The sequence below is a fragment of the Electrona antarctica genome (assembly GCF_951216825.1).
Source record: "Electrona antarctica genome assembly, chromosome: 5".
Taxonomy (NCBI): Eukaryota; Metazoa; Chordata; class Actinopteri; order Myctophiformes; family Myctophidae; genus Electrona; species Electrona antarctica.
Genome location: NC_136810.1, coordinates 35,911,452 through 35,937,156, shown reverse-complemented (window position 1 = coordinate 35,937,156; position 25,705 = coordinate 35,911,452). Strand labels below are relative to the sequence as shown.

Here is a 25,705-nt window from a genome sequence, read left to right as displayed (position 1 = left end):
CCATCTGCTGGGCCATTTGTGCCATATTTGTCATGTACAACTTCCTGGTCTCAACTGCGCATGTTTCTTTCCTTCCAGGGAGCAACATGGAGTCCACCGTACGGTTTTCACTTCCTGTCCTCTTTAAATAGTCCTTGGACTACATGTTGTCTCAGTAAGACAGCCCTCCCCCTGTCCACAAGGAGGAGCAGTGCACCAAAGCATTATGGGAATTGTTGTAGTCCAGGAAGTAAGTGTGCCCAGTGTCCATGACATCAGAGACGCTGGGCTCATTGCTAATATCTAAAATATATAAAACCACATATTACACACATAAAGACACCCAGGAAAGTGTTCTAAATCTTCTAAACGCCATTAACATATGTTTTAGCAAAAAGGGTGAAGTTTCCCTTTAACCACTTAAAGCCTGGTCTTGGTGAAACAGAACTGTGTTGCAACAGTACAGTCTAAACCAAATCTTTTGCCACAAATAGCAGATCTACAAGCTCACAACAGTGTTGCTTGTACTGTAGATCTGCTATTTTCTGCGAATGTTCCTCCCAGAATTGGTATGCTGGTGTTCATGTAGTTATACAATGGGTCATCCAAATAGTTAGTTAATGAAATAAAACATATGATAATTTCTGAGCAGTTAACCAACATTTGCTAAGTTTTTGCAAACATTTGCCCCCAAATTGAAACATCTGCGATTTTCAGTACTGAAATAAGGCTTAAAGGAGCATTCAGTGATTTGGGTGATTTGAAAACCCCCCCGGTCCGCCCCGGTAACAAGATGTGCACATGCACGCACTACAGTGGGGGGGACGCGACAGGCCAACAGCACACACACCAAGGCCCGCCCCCGCTCGATCATGATTGGTGGAAGGCCCCTCTCTATCCTGATTGGATGTAGGCTGGGCCACCTATAGCCAAAAACGAAACCTAAGGTTTTTTGACCCCAGGGGTTAACTGTAACCTGACTCCGCCAGATGGGGCAGCAGAGAGTACACTGGGTTCCCCCCTCCTGCTCCCATCTGGGAACTCTCAGGCAGACTTGATGCCCGGGCACAAAACGGCCTGGCCAATCAGCGGCAGCTAGAGGCGGGATCAAGGCAGCACTGTGTATGCCTTGATCCCGCCTCTAGCTGCCCCATCTGGTGGAGTCAGGTTAGGTCAGGTCAGCACACTCTATAGTAGGGAGGATTATCACAACAAAACAAAAAAATAAGTGATATTTGAATTAAGTGAAATCACTGAATATACCTAAGTGTTTAATGAAAATGTCTCTCTGTTGTTGATATTGATAATAACGTTGACCTTGATTCATAACGTAGCAGGTAGCACATGCACTGTAAATATTATTATAATCTTATAATCTTTACACAATGAATAGAAAGGTTTTCATTTCATAGATGAGATACGTAAGAAATGCAACATCTGCTAATGGACATGTGCTTGTGTGTTAAAGAGAAGAAACGCCTTGTATCAGCCATACATGCAGCAAGTTACTGTATGTGGCAGTGGCAGGCTCGTCACTGTGCAGGGTAATAAGGTCAATGCAAAAAATAGCTCAGGGGCACATTTTGCAGCAAACGTGCAGAAACACACACACACGCACGCACGCACGCACGCACGCACGCACGCACGCACGCACGCACGCACGCACACACACACACACACACACACACACACACAAACAAACGTGTACACCAATGTCCCGGCCTTATGTTGTAGAATCCAAACCAATCGAGTCAATTGCCAGAAAACATGGCATGACCTTTCAGATTCACTGAGCATCAACCCTGAGCAGGACTGGCGTGCTTTCCGATTCAGCGCACCCTCTGCCCCCCCCCGCCCACTCCGTCACCCCCAGGGCCCTAAACTCTCCACAATTAATTACTCTCAGTGGAGTCTGCACTCTACAAGACAGCCAAAAAAAAACTTGACTCTGATCTTGACCTATACTTAAGGTGCTATCACCACTAAATCATTCCACACAGGGGTTGCACTATTTGAACAGTTCATTTGCCCTAAACTGGAAATGAGGTAGGCAGAATAATATGTGCCTAACTAATGTTAGCAAAGCCATGCTCATATTCAAATATGAGCAATCAATGGGTCATAGGCTACACAGTATTCCAAGGAACATTCAACTTGGCTATTGCATGCATCAAGTCAAAAGGTTAGCAATTATTTTTGTTACTTGTTTTTTTGTTAATACATCCCCGGTAGTGGCCGGCAATGCTCGTTGATCAGTAGTTTGGTACCAAATAACATATTTCCATGTCATTTAAAAACTACATGACTGTATTTCCATGTCATTTAAAAACTACATGACTGTATTTCCATGTCATTTAAAGGAGCATTCAGTGATTTGGGTGATTTGGAAAAAAACCCGGTCCACCCGGTAACAAGATGTGCACATGCACACGCTCTACAGTGGGGGAAGTACAACAGACCAACAGCACGTGCACCAATGCCCGCCCCACTCGATCATGATTGGAGGAAGGCCCCTCTCATCCTGATTGGATGAAGGCTTTGCCACCCGCCACCAAAACTGAAACTAGGGTTTTTTGACCCCAGGGGCTCACTGGGGACAGGGAGGAACTCCTTATATGGTCAGCACACTCTATAGTAGGGAGGATTATCAAAAAAACAAGAAAAAACAAGTGATATTTGAATGAAGTGAAATCACTGAATATACCTTTAAAAACTACATGACTGTATTTCCATGTCATATAAAAACTACATGACAGTATTTCCATGTCATTTAAAAACTACATGACTGTATTTCCATGTCATTTAAAAACTACATGATTGTATTTCATTTGTTGTCACGGATGAACCCTCCTGATTTTGGTGACCCCATGATCTTTCCTCTATTATATTGCCACACTCGCAGGCCTACATTTCTAATTTGCACACAATATAACTCATAATCTAGTAGATCTTCTTGTCGTGTCCACAAGACAGTCAGTTACAACTTGTAACTGTTGCTTGTAGTGGTGAAAGGATTAGCAGTATCTTGTCGATCTCGTCGATCTCGTCAATACTTCCAGGGCCGTGACGTGGACGCCCCTTTGATTTGATTTGATATTTATTTATCTTGAACAAGTACAAATAACAGTAAATCAACACAATAACAAATCACAACTATTTTTTTTTCAAGAAGGGACAGAGAGAAGCAATGCTTATTGTCCGGCCCCCTTCTTACCTTTACATATATTGTAAAACAATATATTATATACAAAACTGAAGTTTATATAATAATGATAATAATAACAACAATAATAATAAAACCATTATATTACATACAGTCATTTTAAATCCATCATATTGAAAGTAGGGATGTCCCGATACACTTTTTTCGCTTCCGATCCGATCCCGATACCTCAATTTCTGTGTTAGCCGATACCGATACCGAATACAGATACCAGTGTCGTGATCTCATGTTGTGTTTATAGCTATATCTCGTGTTTATAGCAGACTCATCACTCAAATGAGCACTTGCAGTTTGGGCAACTCCAAAGCAAACTCCACATGTCCCAACAATTTATTTACCTGCCATAGTGTCAACCCCTTACCCCTGTCGGATCTGTGGTTAGACTGGCATATTCACCGATACCGATATGACCCGATATGACAAATAAGGGCCGATCCGATACTTTTCCCGATACCGATACAGTATCGGGACATCTCTAATTGAAAGTAATAACAAGACTTCTCTATAGTAAAGAATAAAAAGACATCACAGTGTAAAACCAATCCTAGTCAATCAACTGTTCATAATTTTGCAGGAGTGACTGCTTATAGCAGTGCTTGAACTGTTTAATATTTTTGCACATTATTCCAGAGTGTAACGCCATATATTGAAATGCACTTTTTTTTTTCATTGTTGAATGAATAATTAACTAGTAGATGTTTTTTTTGCAAATACGTATGATTATATTACAGCATTAGCAGGAGGCAAAACAAAGGAATATTAGCAAACATGAATCACATCTAGCAAAGTTCTTTGGTAGTGGGCTACTGAACATGTCATCTAGCAGTGTTGTTGGGTTCCATCATCAAAGGAGTAATGGTTTCAACTTGAAAAATCGCATATAACCTCACATCCACAGTACCTGTGGAAAGCCTGCTTTTTGTTCCAACCAGCCTGATTTGATGTATAGTCCACCTACTATCCGGTAGTTTGCGCACACTGTTGTTCATGCACGCACCACATCCATATCCCTTCCGTTTTAGTCCCAGACTGGATCAAAGGAAATTGATCAAATCCCATTCTAAGTGGATATGTGTCAAAAGTTGTGTCAATGTTATCAGTAATTGATTCGGGAACTAGGAAGAATACTTAATTTCTCTCACAACTCAGGTGTGTGTTCAAGAAAACTTCGCCCCTAATTTTCATATCGATGGCACAGTGGCAAAAAAACAAGCAAAGCTAAACTGAGGCAGCAGTGGCAAGGATGTATTGAGTGGCTGCACCAATACATGCCCATTGGAAAAACTATACATTTTGGAGACCCTAAGTACTGGCCTTCAACCAATATGTCAGTTTGCACACAATGTCTCAAATGTAATGGCCGTATTGCCATGAAACTTGTTGGGCACAGTCATGTTCCCTGGACTGCCTAGACTCTAGAGGATGAACTCTAATCATGTGATTGTGAGTGACTCGCACCTCTGCTGCCTGGAACACTTCATAATTGCAGGTCCTATTTACACTGCGCATGTGACCGTGCCACGCCCCCACAAGTTCTGTTTTGTTTCTAGAAAGTTGAAAGCCTTTGAGTCAAAAGGCCCAATCGAAATACACCGCTTTAGTGACACACTAAAATCAGCCCCTCCCCTTAAGTTCAGGTGGGTGGTGCTAAGATGAAAACCATGTATAATGAACTGGTGGGTGTGGCCACGTAAAAATATTTGTACACTAAAATCTGTGAAAAATGTGGTACTTAATTTAGATGGAGCTGGGAAGGGAAGTTCTCCTTTGGTCCAGCCATTCCTGGGACATGTGACACGTGACATGTTCACGCTTCTGTGAACTGTTGAAGGCCTGTTTTCCAGTCTGTGTTTTTTGTTATTTTGAACCAGGAAACTGCAGTAAGTGAATTCTACATAATCCGCAAGAATATTTTCATCCATGTTTGACATGACCTTATGTAGTGAAAGGGATCACAGTTACAGTTCACCACACAGTACCACTTTAACTTAATTGCACTGGTTGTGGTTGGTCATCTAATACCATGATAACTGTAAACAGTACTGATAACAGTTATCACTCCTCCTAGGGCTGATATAGCTTACTGTATGTCTCTGTCCTTTTATCACTGCCCTAAATAAATAGCCTACTGATGAATGACAACACATCACACATTGTTTCTATTCTTTGAATACTATTGTTGTTGTGGCCTCATTCACAGAGACAAACTAAGCCCTTTTGACTCAGGCCTGACATGTATATTATGGAGATTTAAACAGTTGCTTCGGCCAGTGCAATGTCATCGTGCCAAGGGGAGAAGCCCCATGCTGGTGAGTGGAATATTTCCAGATGAGGGCCATCGTTCTGCACGGCTAAGTTCATGGATCACTGAGGATTGTAAAGGACGACACTCAACACTGAACTTCAACAATGTCAGCACTAACATTAATGATTGCCATTGAGAATAACATCACTTCTGTTATCCAGAAAAGTGTTATCATGAGTATCACTGACCACATATTGCGTATAGAAGATTCTCCATGGACCAGTGCCCTGGCCTGTAGGCCAGGTGTAGCTAATAGGCGTAGCTTAAAGGCGTAGTGAAATAAAAAATACGTTAAAAAATCAGCTGCTACTGATTACAGAAATCCTCCGTTTTTATTCCTATTCAATATGACATCCAGACAATGTATTACTCCGTTTCAACTAAATCATCACGCTAAAATATGTATCTGAAAACATTATAGGGTAGAAATAAGCCACATAACAGTAAACTGGTACAGCTGGCCGACTATCTGACTTGTAAACAAACACACACCATGCCCTGCGTATAGCATAGCTACCGTCCCTAGCTACCGTCCCATCGCCTGAAGGGATGCGACGCTCTGATTGGTTCAGAAACTTCAGAGCGGTGTTTCAAGTTGAAACCGTCTGAAACTTCAAAATAAAATGCCCACCATTTCCGTTTCCCTACACCTTTAATGGTACACCTCAGTAATGGCTGTGCCCTGGGCACCCCTCTGTGGATTCATCTATACAAGTACAACTCCTCATCGGTTGTACAACTGCTCATCTCTTCATAATTAAACAAAGATCATTCAAAACAATTATTTGCTATTTGTGGGCAATGATGGAAAAATATAGATATGGATTTACACAACAACATTAATGTTATTACGACCAAAAAGGAATACAGTTTTGGTATAGCTATGGTAGCTTAATATCTTACTGACAGTATGCTGTTCCCAACATCTGTACAGTAATAGTACAGCAATATTGGACATAATTATTAAAATAGTACAATTGTGCATAGAGGTCACAAGTGTAGGTTTCATTCAAGGTTGTCCACACTTAACCTTTGACTGTGGCTGATGTGGCTCTTAATTTGTTCCTTTTCTTGTATGTATATAAAAATCACACCCGTGTGAACTGAGTGGTGTAAGGTCTGTCTGACGTAATGAAATCATGTCTGACGTAATGAAATCACACCCGGATGTGATTTCACAACTGGCTTTTTTTGTGCAGAAAAAATGACCACGGTTGCTATGTTCACCCTGTTCACCCGGGTGTGATTTAATTACGTCAGAAATTATTTTGAACATAGCAACCATGCTCATTTTTTTCTGCACACAAAAGCCAGTTGTAGGAGTGGTTTACACCACTCAACAAAAATATACATATATACTTCACACCCGTGTGAAGTGAGGGTCGCTCTAATCATCGTAAATCATCGTACATCATCATCAAGAATGGTGGTCTCTTATTGGCCAAGGGTTCCCACCGACATACATATGCCGATTTGCTGTATTTGACACATACAGTATGACTCCACGACTCTGGCCATTGATGTCTGTGTTCAGTCAGAATCCACACTATAGCTGTTTATAGGAGGGGTTAGCGCCCCTCAAAAAAGAAAACAGTTTGGCTTGCACTACAAAACAAGGTCAAGTGTGTTCAACCCCAAAATCCAGATTATTTCATTGTCTTCCCAACATCCTCAAATCATTCAAGCCATAACTCAATGTTTCCTTTCAGGGAGTAAACCTTTGCCCTGCACAGCAGGGGGGGATTCAATGTCCCCTTTCATTTATCCAAAAATGAAGAGGGCACGATAATACAGGACCAAAAGTCTTACTAGAACAATCTTATTTCATGGAGGTTATTGCCCTTTTCTCCCGGCTTCTGCCTGGGAAGTTGATTTGAAGTCATGGTTAAGTCCTTTCTATTTGAGGCTGGGTCAGACCAATTTGCCACCTGGTGAGGTGGGGGAGACGGGGAGGTACATTTTTAATTGGCAGGTCACTTGGTGCAGGGACACAGGATCCTTTGGGCACATTGTCTGTCTATGTGTGGCGTGCCAGCCAGAGGAAATCCCCCGCCTCATTATGAGAGAGGAAAGATTAATTGACCAGTTCACTAACTGGCAGCCTCAAGACTGGATCAACTTAGTAAGGGAAACTCTCCAATTAAATTGCAGCTCAGTAGCTTTCCTTAGACGCACAGCGTAATCCTTTTTTTATTATCATTAGACTTCACAGGCTTGTAATGGAGATCTAGGTTTGTTGGCCCTTATTCAAAAGACACTAAATGGCCAGGGCATGATGGTGAAATCTGCCTTCAGAATTCGAAGATTGCTCAGGCAGAATAAACAAATGTCTGCATGATCCAGTCAATGTAACGACTTAAAGAAACTCGAGTAGAATGGATGACGTGTGGACACCCAACCAGTTGAAGATAAATTACTACATGTATTCTAAATGTACATCTAATTTACCAAAACCAAAGGCCCTTCATCACTAGTTTAAACAAACTGGGGGCTATCATTCAACCTCCAGAGGCCAAAAATATGAATATAATCTTTTGGGCTGACAGTTCTGGATCAGACTGGTCCAGGTCACAGACAATGTAAGCCCATTACAAATTTAACAACTGTGTGTGTGTGTGTGTGTGTGTGTGTGTGTGTGTGTGTGTGTGTGTGTGTGTGTGTGTGTGTGTGTGTGTGTGTGTGTGTGTGTGTATGTGTGTATGTGTGTGTGTGTGTGTGTGTGTGTGTGTGTGTGTGTTAAGGACCCATGTGGAAATCCCTGTCATCTCTCAACAAAAGGCCAGGCCAATTTCCTCTGTAAACTGCTGGATTGATGTGACATTTTTGGCTCCAATTAACCTTAAAATGGAGCATCCCTTCCTTTCATTCCCTCTCACTCTTTAACTTTAAATGTTACTTCACCATCTTTTTCTTGAGAACCTTATTTCACCAAAGAGCAGCGGAACAATTGCGTCCCCCGTCCCCGTCCCCCATCCCCTGTCCAAAAAAAGGGTTCTGTTAGATAAACTCCATGCAGTAGCTTTTCCATGCTTGTAAAAAAAAACATGTCAAACCTTTCAAAACACACAATGAGGTAACTTTATTGCCAATATGGTGTCTCTCATAGTTAACAGGCACGGCCCAATGCACCCACCATGCCTTTTATGTTCTCCAGCAGAGATGTTGTTGTGAAATCACCAAGTGTTGTGTTGCTGCTAACCGGAGGAGATGGATATGTCATGACTATCAAGGTGTCAGAGATATGGTGCCAACACCTGTCGCTTCAGGGAGCTTGCATTTCCAATAACAATACTGGCATTGACACACAGCATATCAAGCACAGCCTAACGTTGCATATGCGCATGTGCACACACACACACACACACACACACACACACACACACACACACACACACACACACGCGCACACACACACACACACACACACACACACACACACACACACACACACACACACACACACACACACACACACACACACACACACACACACACACACACACACACACACACACTGTCTCCTACACTAAATGCTTTGAGGGGGAATGTGTTGCTGAAAATATGTCACCATGACTCTCTTAAAGAGGCCATTATGGATAGGTAATGTACTGAGATATTCCCTGCATCTTTTCCCCCACCATATTCCATATCCCTCCTGGGTGATTGGTAAAATTGGTTGACATTTGTCTGGCTGCAATTAACCTTTGATGTGACTCCCAGTGTAGCCTGTCCCCCTCTATTGTCTGCATGGTCAGAGGAGGAGGCATTGTTGACCAATTGCTTCTGTGGCCTAATTGTTCTCTTTCCCAGAGGACGAATGGCAAACAGAGAGAAAATGTACTTTATCATGAGGTCATCACACTGCCTAATAATGTTGTTTAATGTGTTTTAGATATCTCTCAGAATGGGCGAAGCCTTGCTTTATTGTGTTCCTCATCATGCTAATGCATGCAACTTAATAGTACAGTCACGTATATGCAAATGTACAGTGACAAATTCACCCAAAGCAACTAAAAAGGGACACAATTATTATCATTCATTAGTTTGTTAGTGAAACCAGTACAGTAGTGTTGGGCCTTATGAATGAAGTTTTTTTTTATTTTTATTTTTTTTATGATCAGCACTTTATTTGGATTTTTGAGTGGTGTAAACCACTCCTACAACTGGCTTTGTTAGTCTGTCTGTCTGTCTGTGCTCAAAAAATGAGCACGGTTGCTATGGTCACCCAGTTCACACGGGTGTGATTTCATTACGTCAGACATTACGTCAGACCACAGCTGATCAGTCTATATAAGACCTTACACCACTCAGTTCACACGGGTGTGATTTTTTACAAATAGACAGAAAAAACAAACACAATTTAAAATGTGTTTACACGACCAAACACGCAGCATCATCAACCGTATCATATGTATACTAAGACAGTAAACAATCAAAAGGGCATTGCCTGACCATGGATCACATCAAGGGCCTGCAACATGACTGAGGAACACGTGCCACTTCAAATCATATTTATCTAACTGATTATTCATCTTAAAAGATAACTTCTCCAAAGCAGCCACAATACGAAGCTGAGTGAACCATACATGTGCTGGGACTGCGCACCATTCTCCATATGCAGACCGCGGCCATCTTACCATATAAGTTAATGGCAAGGTGCTACCTAGGTGCAACTTCCAATGACAGCCCATTCATCCAAACAGAAAAGTCCTATCTGATTGTATTAAACAACGTCAAACTCACCAACATTGCAGCTGTACGGAAACCTTGAATTATTCTCTTTCTATCCTCAAAGTGTTTGTTTCATAAAAATCCCCTGTATACATGTTATGAGCTACTTTGTGTCCTTGCAGGTGATTCTTTTTCTAAGTGCTGGAGTTTGGAAGTGCTCATTAGATATCACCCAACTGCCCTGTGTACCACCTGTTTTGAATTAGCACATAATGCAAGAGGCAGCAGGACATTGCTTTACTGAAAACGAGTGCTTCCAAACTCTGATGGAAACATGGCCGCGGTCTGCAAATGGTCAATGGGGAAACCCCCTTGGGGAGAGAGAGAGCAAGAGAGGCGGAGCCAAGAGGAAATCCCACGGCGTCAAAGCCTGGGAAAGCCGCTACCTGCCGAATCACCTCCTCCATCAGCGCCGAAGCTTAACATACTCCCTCAAACATTTTGATTATATTGACGCCATTAGTAATTGTGTGTTCTCTCACTTCTAGGCTCTTTATGGCTGAAATGCATGGGAAAGGAACACTGGGCTCTTTGGCTTATGTGAGGTTCAAATAGGCCTCGGAAACTGGAGCTCTCACCCAGAGAAACCCCACCAATGAAAAAGCAGTGCAGTGCATTAAGTAAGATGATAAAACCCACCTTGTTGGTCCGAGGACGAGAATTGACCACACGCCCTGTCGAGACAAGGCCATACCTAATGTTCAGAACTCAGAAGTCACTCATCAGATCCAGAATGGGAGGTTTACTGCTTCAGCAAGCTGTCACTCCCTGTTGCCATGGACCGCTGACTGAACACAACTATTGTCCATACATTAGTATAGTAAAATCAATATTTCAATGCATCCGATTCTCCCCGACTTCAGTGATAATTTAGTGACAGGACGGCTGAGGTCATGTAATGGTTACACTAAGGCATAAAAAGACCGTGAACACAGCTAAGTATGCATTATTAAAACCCCCAGGTCACAAGGAAGCTCACATCCTATCAGGACTGCAGGCGAAGCTAGTGATGCCTGTGACTTTAGTTTGAACTCGCATTAAGAATGCAACCACTGCCAGTTCAACAGGCCTGGCTTGCTTGTTTCCTACTGGGGGTGTTTTTTTTCCACATTCAAACCTTCATGAGATTAGAAATTAGATTCAGAAGTATAAGCATGGCATGCAATGCATGATTCCCCATAGTGCATAAATAACTGTCCCTACAAAAAGTTGAAACTGAGCGTATTGCTCTTGCACTTAGCTATGAGTATTATTTATTTATGTATGTTTAAAACTCATGATTAAAACTTAATCACACACTGCAATGTACATAGTACATGCAGTGCTGACGTATTTCCAAGAAATACAGAAGTACCGGCTCCTCCTGGGGTTGAATCAATTTGATATAGATATTATCGTATATATTTAAAAAAGGAGGAATTAAAATCCCAAAAAGGTAGCACATCCAAAAATAATAATAAATAGCGGACTCACATTTCCATTTCTTTATTGGCACACACCAAAAAGGAACGTTTACGCGTTTCGGCTATGAGCCTTCATCAGAGCGTTCACATCTAGTGAAATCAAGTCGACTTGAAAATGTGAGTATAGGCTACTTTGTCCACCATGAATTACATTTTTTGGACGTGCTACCATTTTGGAAAACCATTGCTGATGCGCAACTTATTTTTCTCATTTAGTATACTGTATAAAGAAGAGAGAAGGAGTGAGTGAATCGGATTGCTTGATCAAATTAATTGAAACAATAACAAAATCAGTACCCTGCCACTGCTTCGTTTGATACCTGCCCTACAGTACATGTGTAGTTTTTGCCTTTCCACAGATTGCCTTTGGACATGAAATTAGACCACATCAGCTACATGAAAGTCTCCATAGCCCAATCACAGAGATGTGTAATTAAAAGGCAATTCATTGCCGTGTCATGGTAATTCAGAGCAGCTCAGCAGCACATCACACAACTAGAAGAAGTGCCCCTCGGGGCACAGGTCTCCACCAGGATTGATATTTGGATAAAATCTGAAGGACCAAAACAAAGTGTTGCACATGAATGGGCCTGCTGGTGGCGCTCGAAAAGGCAGAATTGAAAAATGCAGGCTAGATGTTTCTGTAGGGAGTGTGCATACAACGTTTTACGCAGATCGGTGCAGTTATATGTATATAAGACGCGACATGGCCTGTTATAGCGCCACCATGAGGCTGATTTGAAAAATGTCAAGTGGCATTTCTTCCTCAGCCTAGTGGGAATATGCGTGCACAGTTTCACCGCAATCGTACACAGCGTTGATGAGTTGCGGCATTTTGTACAAAACGGGTACAAAACGGGCTACTCCTGAAAACTTTGGAAGCCAATCTTAGCCAATCAGGATGGAGTCTGAAAAATCTGAAAGACCTGTTTTGTTGAATGGCTATAGAGAGACTGTGTACCAATTTGCGTGATGTTTGGACAAAATCTGTATAGGTGTACTGTCAAAAAATGTGTTTTGCAAAAAGCAGCCTCCTGGTGGCTCTATAACAAGCCAATGTGAAAACTTTGGGGCAGAGGTTCAGCTCTGGCATCCAGGGAGTGTGTGTGTGTGTGTGTGGCTGCGATCAAGCCAACGGTGCCAGAGATTAGCTGTCCACAGACAGACGGACGGACACACGGACGGACAGACACACACTCCCTGGATGCCAACGATGAACCTCTGCCCCACATTGTCCAGAACGGCCTTTTATAGCGCCACCAGGAGGACGACTTTTGTAAAACACATTTTTTTATTTTACTCCATATTTTGTCCAAAAATCCCGCAAATCGTTACACAGTATCTCTATAGTCATGTGATCAAGACAGATCTGTCCGATTGCATATTCCATTGAAACAGTGGCTTTCAAAATTTGCAGGATTGGCCAGATTTGAACAAAAAGCCTCAAATCATGAACGCAGCATGCAATTTACGTGAAATCTTTCACAGACATTCCTACTAGGCTGAGGAATATATCCCACCTTTTCACATTGGCCTGTTATAGCGCCACCAACAGGTGGATTTTTGCAAAACACACTTTTGGAACAAAATGCCTCAAATCATCCAATTGTCATCCAAGGCGTGAGAAGAAATGGCACCCTTTTCACATTGGCCTATTATAGCGCCACCAGGAGGCCACAACCTGACCTTCCCTGGTGGAGACCTGTGCCCCGAGGGGCACTTTATCTAGTTACACATATTATTAATCTGCTCGAACCAAATTTCAAAAGAGGTGCATTACCCTCTCATGCAGTAAACACTGCCCTTTCATTATGCATTATGACCGTAAATTATGCTCGAGTTCCAGAGTGGATCTAGGTGGATCAGATCAATACGTGCATGCATTATTATGCTTGCATTATAGTAGTCGGCAAAGCCTTTATAGATGTCCAGGAGTCCCTGGAGGGGATGCAATGTGTGGGTTAAGTTGTAGGAGCTGGGCCAGAAGCAATATAAAGATATAGAATAGAATGCATTAGAATAAAATAAACGCCTACACTGTAGCAGCAAATCCTCAACATTTCTAAATTATTAAAAGATAGCCTACATTTATATTAGACAAAGATTCATCACAGAACTTTCATTTTATTGTTATTTTGTCCTCGAATACTGGTTCCATCTTATCCTACTATAAATGCACCACGTCTCTGTACGTGTGTGTACGTCTGTAATCCACGTAACTTGAGAACTGTTCGCCATGCCGACTTCAAACTTGATTATTTTTACAACAGCAGCTAAAGTCACACAACACACCATTGACCACTTTCTTAACATGCAGAGGACGGCTTGACGCCCAATGGGTATCATTCCCCATGAGCAACATTTTCCAACGGGCATCGCCCTAGTATACTATAAATACTATTAAGGAAGCATATATTCAGCTTCAGCACCATAATCCCTCACATTAATAATGCATGTATACACAATATTTGTTCTATGATCAATTCACAAGAAAAATCACACCTGTGTGATTTTGTGGTGCAACTCCGTGTGGGGTCCCCGGAACTTCTAGACCCACAGGAACGTGCCAGGGTGCCGGCCCGGTTTCGGCGAGCTGCCCGTGTCCGAAACGGTAGAGAAATTACAGAGTTACTGTATGGGGGTCCCCGGGACATCCAGAGTAGTAGTAAGACCCCCAGGAACGCGCCCAGGGTGCTGAAACGGTCCGAAACGGTTGAGAAATTACTGAGTTACCGTGTGGGATCCCCAGGGGGTCCCTCTACTGTACTGTACTCTGTACTGTCACTGTACTATACTGTCACACCTGAAATCACGTAATGGCTGCTAAAAACTCAGCTTCCCATCATGCACCTGTGCACAATGTGAAGCTCAACAGCGCCACATGGCTGCTAAAAACTCAGCTTCCCATCATGCACCATGTGCACAGTGTGAAGCTCAACAGCGCCACTTTGTCACCTGTTGGTACTCTAAACATACACGCACGCGCATACTGTACTTACAAAGGGACACACATTGCTGTTCAATGGAGTGGTTTCATTGGGCCTATGGGCCACATGGCGGACGTAAAAAGTGTGTTTTGAAGAAAAGTCAAAATGGCGGAAAATCGGTCCTGACGCAAATGGGCGTGGCCTATATGGGGAGATGCGTCATGGCCCAAGGAATCCAGGGAAAGTTTGATTTTACGACATACGGTTCAATAGTTATAAGGCGCCATGTTATAGCGCCACCATGAGGCCGACTGATTTATTTATTATTTATTTTATTACATTCATTTTAATAATTATTATGAACCTCTCCAAGTGTTGTAACTGTAGCTCCGACGGTTTCTGAGTGAAGAATACTTGATGTGAGTTTTCGCATTTTCCCATGTAAGTGGATGGGTAATTTTAACGCACTAATAAATAAATAAATTATTAATCAATAATTTGTTAAAGTGAAAAAAGGGCTTCGTTATTAAGACCTCCGTAATAATATTTATGGTCAATGCCTCTGTGAAAAGTCGTAAAGCGATTGGTGCAGGCAGTGAGGAGCTATACGTGTTTCAGACATTCATTCATTCATTCAGACATTCATTCATTCAGACAGACAGACAGACAGACAGACATTGAGTGAATTATAGTATGATGATGATAATATCTCTGAGTGGAGCATGATATATTGAGCATTAAAAACTAACAACTATACAGCTTAAGTTCATACAATTCAATAAATGCATTTGTCCTTGTCCTTGTCTAACACAATTAGACATTTAGCAGACACTCTTAATCTAGCGACTTTAAGCAAGAACAAAAAACATGGCAATACATCATAATCATATACATAAAAAGTAGTTAATGAATCATACATATAAGCTAAGAACGTAACAGTGGAATATCTACTGTATATTTATATACTATATATTAATATAATGAACCTATGCATTCAACTATATCGTGCTATGTCTACATAAAATGCTATAGTTACAACACAAGCTCAGTACAATCAAAGATGGCAATCATGGCATTGTGATCCAGTACCATGCCCTAAATGTCCTAGCCCTGGCACACAGCTAGGGCGAGGTTATACAGAGCCGCAAAACTCATAGGGTTGGAGTGCTGTTTCAACGTCAATCATGCTAATATCAGCTGACATGCTGGCGAGGGTGGTGACAGGGCAAGGTTATGTGTCACTGAGCGCTCATGGCCAACATGGAGACCACGACTGCCAGGATTTTAAAATGGCAAAATAATTCCCATGAGAACTCGGGCTCACCCTTAGGGTTCACGATCCAAACTGATACAGTATACAGTAGCTTGCTGCAGTTCAATGAAATGCGTCCCCAAGTTCCCTTGGGTAACATTTGGCTCTTGTTCTCAGCGTCAGTTCGGGGACCACCAAGGGTACAAACACTGAGGATTTTACAGTGGATCCCAGAGATAAAAATCATATCAAATGGGGGTCTGTGGCCTAATACATATCAAACTGGGTGTCCTTGAAATGTAATTCCTGTCCAAATATGGTGCTGTCAACAGCCTTAATACTCACAGTCACACCGCTATCTCATTCATTAATGCATCATGGCCATCATAAGGGACGGAACAGGGCAGCTTCTCAACACATTGTTTTATTGCCAAGCACAGCACATCATTATTGTATTGCCAGCACTCTTGTTACTCTCATCACAGAAACACAATTAACATCATTGACATAATCTTGTCATGCAACAACCGCTCACATACTGTACAGTGCTAAATATTGTATGAGAATACCTGAGACAAAGCTTACAACCAGTGAGATTATAATGACAATGGTTTATTTGACAATGGTTCGCAACCTTTTCAGACCGTGGCCCCCAAAATAATCATATTTGCATAAGAATTGTTGCTTCTTTCTTATATTATTTGACAGTTTGGTCAATGTTTGACCAGTTTTTATAGTATAGATTGTTGATTACTTTAGATTATTTTATTCTTTGTTCAGTTGTTGTTTGTTGGGTCTTAAGGGATGACTTCACTTTTCAAGTACAGAAACCCGTCTTCCAGTGACATCATCGATGGGGAATCCAAGGTAATAGAAACTGCAGGCTTTTATATTCCTGAAACGGCCATGCTATAATGGAAGCCATCATTCTCGCGATATTACAAATTTAAATATATACCGGTATACATATATACAGCCCTCCTATGAGACACAGACCGAGTAGAAAGAAATTGTGCTATTTTATCATGACCAACCTTTATAAAGATATAGGTGAAGTCATCCTCTAAAAGTCACTTCACTAGTCTGGGGACCCCCTAAAATCATGTGGGGACCCTCCTGGGAGTCCCAAACCACACGTTGGGAACCTCTGCACTAAAGTACATTAAATCAAATTAGCATAACATACTGTACAGTACAACACCCTGGTGGTGAAGCTATATGCCATCATAACAAGTGTCACTAATCATACTAAGCCTGTAAACATGCATTGATGTTGTGTTGGTTTGAATGTTCCTCTACACTGCAAAGTCCAGAGTGTTCATGTAACTCGGAAAGTGTAAAAATGTCCCTCTAGGGGTACATTTTTACACTCCTTGGGTTAAATAAACACTGTAGATATTGTAGTGCAGTCGGTGATGGATTGCTGACTGAAGCCTCCTCTGAGTTGTGAATCACGTTCACCTGGGCAGTCGACGTTTAATCAATACACTTCTGAACTGTTGCCATGACCCTGAGCCGTAAAGATTAATTTTGTTTCCCCACACCAATTCATTGGGACCCCTGTGGATCTCCCAAGACCTACCCCGAGCATCCGCCAATCGCTTGTGCTTCGTGTCCACATTCATCCAGCAGATTAAGCCTCAATCTTCTGCTCTATTTTCTACAAGACAAATAATGATTTAAAAAACGTCAAAATTATCTTGCACACCTGAATAATATCTGAGACAGATGCATTAGGTGGAGTACACAGTTCAATAATTAAAAATAAAATAAATAAAGTAAATAAATAAATAAATAAATCATCCACACACTTTTCATTGTAAAATACAATTTGGATACTTTACAGTAGTCTCTGCATGCTGTTAACAGGTCTATGAACAGTGGTTCCATAATTTAAAAAAAATCATTTGAAATAGCAAAAAGTTAATGAATGTCCCACACATTATTTAGCATTATATGTTAGATGCAAAAGCTCTTTCCATCCGTCAGTTCAAAACATTGTGCTATATGATATGATGTGACCATGCTCTCTTTAGCTCATAGCTGCACCGCCGCCTATACATCAATCTTTCAACTCAATTAATATTTCATCTTTGTTCTGAATCATTCAGCGTAAGTCCCTGTTTTGTTGTTCTGTGGGTAAAATGTGCATGCATTGTACATGGCTCTACTCCCACCCCTCTCTCTCTCTCTCTCTCTCTCTCTCTCTCTCTCTGTCTGTCTCTCTCTCTCTCTCTCTCTCTCTCTCTCTCTCTCTCTCTCTCTCTCTCTCTCTCTCTATGTCAGTTGGACAAGCTGCTCAGTGGCCCTGAAACATGGCACATTATACCGCTCTGTTGCCCATCGCTCAGTGTCGCGCCCTGCATTTGAATGTAATGTAAATGATATGATGAATCCCTCTAAGGCAACATTTACTTTACTTTCCTTCAGCTTTTTCAAGTGGCAAAGGTTGACTACATGAGCCTATGAAGTACACAAGAAGGTTGACTACATGAGCCCATAAGTAAACTGTGTGGTTTCATGAGCCTATGAAGTAGACTATTCTGTAAGGTCTAGATCTGCACTAGATCAGTTGAAACATACAGTACATTAGAGACTGACCTTTTGGGCAAAAGCATACAAAAGGAGGCAATATTATAAGCATGGAAGCCAAAATCAAAGAGTTTTGCAATTAATTGACTGGTTAAGTTCATGCACTTCGGTCTGCTTTGCTGTCAAGTTACATGGGGTCAACTGGAGGTCACTGCTGGCTTCCAGCTGAGTGGATGTGCATTTTATATGGCGGGGAAAGTAACACTAGAATATGCATGACTGCTATTAACTTAGCATTTAGCATATCTTGCTTTTAGCTTTGCCTTGCTTCAAATGTGACTGGGGATTTACCAAAGAGCCAAGACTACAACATTGGAGCTGAGATAATGCAGTATCTTTTGAGGTGTGAAAGGTTCGTCAAACATGACAGCTTGTTCACACATGGAATTATGTGGTCAATTTACTCTGTTGCAAATGCATATAATGGCTCATTTCGGAAGGAAAGGGGGTGTATTTTAACGAACACAATTAGATTGCGTTATACACAACATGTTATATTATATTAAATAACAGGTTCAGTCTGCATTGATATGCTACAGATATATACAGACTGCTGCAAGGAAATATTGTAAAACTGCATTGTTTTCATTTTATATTTAGATAAAGACAACCCCACCCCACAATCAATTAAATCAAAGTGCTGCAAATGTACGTGCAGAGAGAGAGAGAAAGGGGGGGGGGGGGGGAGAAACAAACAAACAAACAAACAAACAAACAAACAAACTAATGGAACATTCACTTGTGCTAAAAGTAAACATGTATTCTATTCAATATATAATAATCAATACAACATTTTGAAGGGGGTTTTCTTGGATCTTCTTTCACACCATATTCAGTGAGCCATAATTTGCTCCTCTTTAAATATAGATACACCATTTGTTTAGAGGTGGACCTGCTCTAGTATTTAAAGTCAATCCATGTATACAAGTCTATGAGTACATCATTCTTTTTCTTCTAAGGAGAAGTGAAATGTTTTCCCTGACATTGGATACCGTTATCCTTCAGGTAGATACTTTCTTGAAATGTTTGGAGCAATGCACCTGGCAAATTTGTTTTATTATTCTTTGTGTTTACTGAAGTTGTGCTCCCATTCTGTCTAGTTTGACATATTCGCATTCCGCATTATTCCTTCAGATGCTTCAGTTCTTCTTACATAGGTATAACTTCTGAGTAACTGCTTACTTAGGTTCTAATCACCTAACCTAACTTATAGCAAAACGTTTCAGGGTTATGTTTTTTTCTCTCGTTTTTCCTTGTTTTTAAATCAAGGAACTGACACATTTGTATATCTTTTCAACCTTTGTGTGGTCCAGGGAAGATAAACCATTGATTGATTGATTGATTGATTGATTGATTGATTGAAGTTTTTATTTCACAGTATGCAATGCAGAATGGGTACATTTCAAACGAAAGCACAAGTAGGCTACAATAAATGACCATTTAAGCATTTAGCTATGCTGTTTTCCATTACAGTGTGAGTACAACAGTGAATAGAAATGGTAGGAGGAATTATCATTCTTAATACATAATGTTTTCTGAACAAAGATCTCATTTCCTCCTCCAATGCTTTGCAGTTCAGTGATGATGAATAGAAGGTTTGAAAGAGCCATAGCCCCATCTAGAGGTCTAACTACGCTACAACAGGTCACCCCCTTTGACCCAGACATGTTTGTGTTGCCATTCATCTTCACTTTCTTTAATCACTACTTCCTTGTCTCCTGTTTGAAATTAACACAAATATTAATGCAAAGGAGAAAAGCATGGGGAAAGAAAAATGTTTTTCTTCTGATCATTTGCATCTCAAATTAGATCACTTTACTGGTGGTCTATGAGTAAATGCATGAGCCATATCCATATGAGGTAGGTGGTGTGAACTTCTATACAGCTTGCATTGGTCTGATGAATGCATGTCTAAACTGACATTTTTATTCAAGCATCAGAATGTTTTTGTTTTCTATTTGCTCTATTAAATCAGTAAGTTGTCAAAGTAGCACCCAGTATTCTCATAATGATTCTATGCAAATGTATGCCATACATCAAAGTAGAAGCAGATCGTTTTTATTGTATTGTTTATTTATTTTGTACAAATCTCTTTATTGATTTTGCACAGACAATATAAAGTAGAAACATTACGTGATAAGAATAAATGAAAAGGAACCACCAAAAAAGAAACAAAATCAATGAAAACACCTTTAAACATAGAGCATAAACGAGGTCAAATAGCTGTGTAAAAACAAAACAAAGCAAAGTTAATAATAATAGACAAGATGTGGCATTTTTTTCTCTCTTTTTTTTTCATCTGTGGTGATGAGAAACATTTAGGCTACTGTAGCTATGCTTTTATTTACAGTGTTGTGAAAATAAAACAAAAACTATAACATTTTATATCATCATCATCATCATCATCATCATCATCATCATCATCTAGCCTATATATTTTGTCTATTTTCTTATGTCATCACATTATTCATCAATGATGAATTATAAACTGTCTGGCGTTCAGTTTACACTCCACATCAATAGGTGGCAGTAATAGTTCTTCCCAACCAACATAGGGTTAAAGAACAAGAAATGTTTTGACGCTGTGGTAGCTTGTGAGGTAAGTTTGTTGTTGCCGGTTATATAGTTACAGTATTATAATATAATACTATACTTTGTAATACATAGGCCTACTTTACTCGGTAACAGTAACATTTCGACAAGTTACAAAGTGTTCGTTGTAGGTGTGTGGGTTTCATACGAGGTAACTTTAAAACATGCCATGTAAGCAGTCAGCTGGTGAGGTGACACATGCTGCCAGATCAATCATTGATCGACGTGCGAAACTGCGAATGTCAGACGCTCCAACTGCTGCCACTGTTATGTTAGTCAGTCAGTGCATGGATTCTCAAACTTTTTTTCATTTCAATTTATTTCCATTTTGTACACTGTCAGAGAGTTAGTTAACTTACAGCGGGGGTCCATTGGAACCCCCAGGATGGAATCCCGAGGATCCAACTTCCAGAGTTTCAAATAAGGGACGATAGTGGCATCGGGTACATTTTGGGTCAAACGCCCCCAATTTCGGGTCTACATTTCGTGTCAAACCCCCATAAATTAAACGCGCGATTATGGTTTAGTTTATTATATAGAAGTGTATATTAATTATTTGTACGTCTCTAAATGTTCTGATTTTAATTGAAAATGTTGTTTTGTTGTATTTTATCAATTCTGAATCGATAAAATACATCTGCGGGAGTCTAAATTTTAGGCTAATTATTATTAATGACCTGTGCTTGCTTCTGGTTGTCCTGCTGTCACTTCTCATTGCAGGGTATAGTACCCTGCCTCCTCCCCATGTGTCTCAAAAGTCAAAACGTTGTCTTTTACCACATTATCAGCTTCTGCAGCTCCCTCTTTTCTCTTAAACATCTGAGTAATTGTTCGTTGCATTGTGCTTCATTTTTTTTATTGCATTCTCCAACAAATGTTGCCGGCGTATTCATTTCCCCTCCAGTTTATTGTTTTCTTTTTTTTCTTTCTTTCTTTTTTCAACCAATCAGAACTAACTATGATACAGTAACTGACAATCTGTCAGCCAACCAGAAACATGTTTTGAATTTAATTTGTTGGACTCATAGCCTGCCTACTGTATCCGGTAATATTTTGCACACCCCATATAGTCTCGTGTTACCAGACTGTTGCCTCCGCGATTTCCAAACGCTTCATCATACAGTCTGGGCCAACGGAAAAGGTCTCATGAGTATCCGGATACAGCGGAAGTGGAGCCTCCTCGCCACTTCCGTTTCGTCTTTACAGTCGTGCATATTTATCCTAATATAAATAGAAAACATCTAAGGCTATAGCTTGTTGCTTAGCAGAAAAGGAAATAAAAAATATATATTTTCTTGAACGGAAATGGCAGCTTCCGTTACTCAGCTCATGGGGGCTACAGTCCCAGACTCTATATAGCATTCGGAGATTGTAGAATAGTTGTCTGGCTACGCGAGACTACACCCCATAGGCACGGAGAAAGGCCGTTTCCGTATCCGGTTTATACCGGATCTATACTGAGCTGTCTGGTTTGTTGTGCATCACACCAACAAACATGAGTCCACAATGTGAGTGAGTGACTTCTACAACCCCAAAATATGGAACAAAATGCGTCCCGGTCCAGTATCAGTTCATTAAGGGACACGTTTAGTTAAGCAAATACGGAACGAACCCGTATTTTATGGGACGGTTGGTAACCATACTGGACCCCACTTTAAGAACTCTGTGTTAGTAGGTATGTTTAGTTATAATATTATTATTATTCACCACAACTTGCTATTTTGTTCTGACTGAGCACTTTTGTTATTATTTAGTATCCTGTCTCTAATTTTGTATCCCCCTATTTGTCATTCTTATTTTGGGGATGTCAGGTGAAATCTTTCAAAACATAAGAAAGAAAGTTTCCAAAAATTACAAGATTTACAAGCTCACAGTGTAAGCTATTTATTTAGTATAGGGACTTAAGTGGTTAACGAGATGTCTAACCATTTCAGGTGTACTTGTCTCCGCCAGGCCGAAAGGCATGGCTGAGACTATGTTTTGCACCCTGTCCGTCCGTGTGTCTGTACTATGTGACCAGCTCATCTCTGGCACCGTTGGGTCTTTAGCAGTGAAACTGTGCACGCACACTCCCTGGATGCCTGCCAGAGCAGAACCTCTGGGTGGCAGTGGCTCAGGGATAGAGTGACCAGATGGGAACCGCAAGGTTTCCAGTTCCCAGTTCGAACCCGGGCTCTCCCAGAGTTAGTGTCAAAGTGTCCTTGAGCAAGACTCTGAACCCCCATTAACTTGGAGATATTTTCTCCAAACATTCCTTCTAGGTTAGATCTTACTGATGCGGCGTGTGGAGCACGTTCCCAGGGCTTTTCAGGCCCCAGTGGATGTCCATGCCAGTGCAGATGGCCAGGTGTACATGTTCAGGAAGAGGCAGAATGAATCCGCTGACTCCTCTGAGGAAGAGGACCTGAATGGCATCGAGTTGATGCCGCGTGTTTGTCAGGAACAGGACAGAGATGGGAATGTCCAGCTGATGGAACGAGAACTTTTAGACGGCGACAACCTCAACAAGCTTGCGTTGCAATATGGTTGCAAGGTAGGGGATTCTTTTTTAATATTGCCATTGGTTGGCGGTGTGCGCCCGATATTTTGATGCACATTAATTATTTTCATTGACAGGTGGCAGACATAAAGAGAGTGAACAACCTAATTCAGGAACAAGATTTGTTTGCACTGAAATCAATCAAAATTCCTGTGCAGAAACACAGCTTTTTAACAGAGGCTCATGCTGACCCAAGAGACTGGCAGCAAGAAACGCCAGTTTCATCAATGCCGGCAGCCACACCTCAAGACGGGGCCGGAGCCAGATTCAAGCCAAATGTGCAGGAGTACACAGACTTTCTCAAGGAGGTAGACCATGACATAGAGAAACTAATACAAACCACAGATGTACAAGATGAGGTTTTCTGTGACATGCCACGACAGTTTGGCTTCAGAGGCCATCGCCTGCCCAGCTACGGCTCCGACTGGGGCATCCAGTGGTGGAATGCTGTGATCGCCATGTTACTTATAGGCATCATCCTACCCATATTCTATATAGTTTATTTCAAAACAAAAGATAACGGAAATGTCTCTACAGTAGAAGAGTGTGGTGGGATAGATTCTTCTCATATTTCTTCAAACTGCTCAGGGACACACCTCAGTACAGTAGGAACTGATCATTTACAGAATCCGGGATAATGAGAGTTAGGTTAATGTTGGATAATGTGGATTACAGGCTTCACTTTTATGAAGCCAAGCCACAGTGCAATGCATGTTTTAATGTATTTCTGCTCAGTACAGTATTTTTACAGTAGTCTGTCTGTGTTTTCCCAGAACAGATTCAGAAATGGTTTTGTGACAAAATCGGTGCATGTTTCAAATAGTCGTATCAACACAAATGGATTAAGGATTATCTCTCTGTGCCTTTTTTGATGTATAACTTATTTGTGGGTCCGTGCGTGTGTGTAGGCCTTTGTGCGTGTTTATTATTTTGCATTTTAGTCATAGCCAATAGCCATCCAACGAACTGCTTGATCTAAACACTGTGCCAATACTACAAGGCAAGCGATTGCAGTATGCTGCATTTTATTTGTACTAGGGATTGTAAGGGCCTTTCGACAAGGTTCAGTGTTATATCAATGACGTAATTGATTAACATGATTAAACAAATTCTCAACAAATTATCGGAAATAAACAGAAATGTTTTGCTTATTTCCGAGAATTCTAAAAGTGCCTTAAACCTTTTTCCCCTCACTTTCAATTGATATTTTACACGAACCTAGTCCCACCATGATTAGGTTAGGTGGTGAATCTGCTGATTAAAACACACGTTTTACAAAACTAATGACACTAACAAATTGTAAGTTTTATTTTGTTTACAGTGCCAGCTCAGCTGTGCCATATTTTTACCCTTTCAAGGTAAAGTTGAAAATATGTTTAGTGTATGTTTCTCTCAACGAGTGACTTAAATCCTATAGCTGCCTTTGTTTTTTGAATATTATTTTACATTCATTATATGCCCCTTTCAATATAAATATTAAAAATTACACCACTGTGTAATAGTGTGTATTATAGTCTGTTATTGTCAGTGAAGTAGAGAGTGCTTCGTCAACTTTATTTCTTTCTTTTTTAAATTACAAAAACGTATATTCCCATGTTTTATTAAACAAGATGGGGGAAAAATTAGAAAAAAAGTCACGTAAGTAATTTAATATGCATGCCTGAGATATTAACGTGTACACTACTTTGTCATAAAGCAAAATGTCTCAACAAAACGTTCTCAGTATGAAAAGTATCAAAAGCATTGGAAATCTGGCTGAGGAACCCACTGTGAATTCACCTCAGATTTAGGGCTACAAACTATAACCTTGTTATTTTGTTTAAATTTCCTTCAAATGTGAACAGATGGCATGATTCACTGATGTAGGGTAACACAGCATTAAGTTTAATACAAAAGAACTCTCTATTGATAAGTAGCACCCACACTTGCCAGTAGATGGCAGAATGCAAGCATTAATGCTGCTGTGTTTAGACTTTAGAGCCATGTCTCACTGGTTCTATGCCAGATTTTTGGGTCTGATGCGACTCCAGTTTCAGAGAGTCCTAATCCATCTACTGATGTTTTGAATTCTTAGTCAAAGTCTTGGATTTGATGAATGTTTC

General features: G+C 40.8%; 1 protein-coding gene across 3 annotated transcripts in view; it reads left to right on the top strand.

Moving 5' to 3' along the window:
- The window catches only part of lysmd4 (LysM, putative peptidoglycan-binding, domain containing 4), a 205,027-nt gene extending 180,255 nt beyond the window's left edge, over positions 1–24,772 (top strand). Inside the window, exons 1-3 of one of the 3 annotated variants that reach the window (XM_079502191.1) lie at positions 21,008–21,071; positions 23,326–23,597; positions 23,681–24,772. In XM_079502191.1, coding sequence (XP_079358317.1) covers positions 23,340–23,597; positions 23,681–24,241 — 819 coding nt within the window. In that variant the 5' untranslated portion in view covers positions 21,008–21,071; positions 23,326–23,339 and the 3' untranslated portion in view covers positions 24,242–24,772. Of the gene's footprint in view, positions 1–21,007; positions 21,072–23,325; positions 23,598–23,680 lie in introns of those variants that run through there. The other 2 variants (XM_079502190.1, XM_079502192.1) reach the window with 2 other exon arrangements.
- The last annotated feature ends 933 nt before the right edge of the window (positions 24,773–25,705 follow it).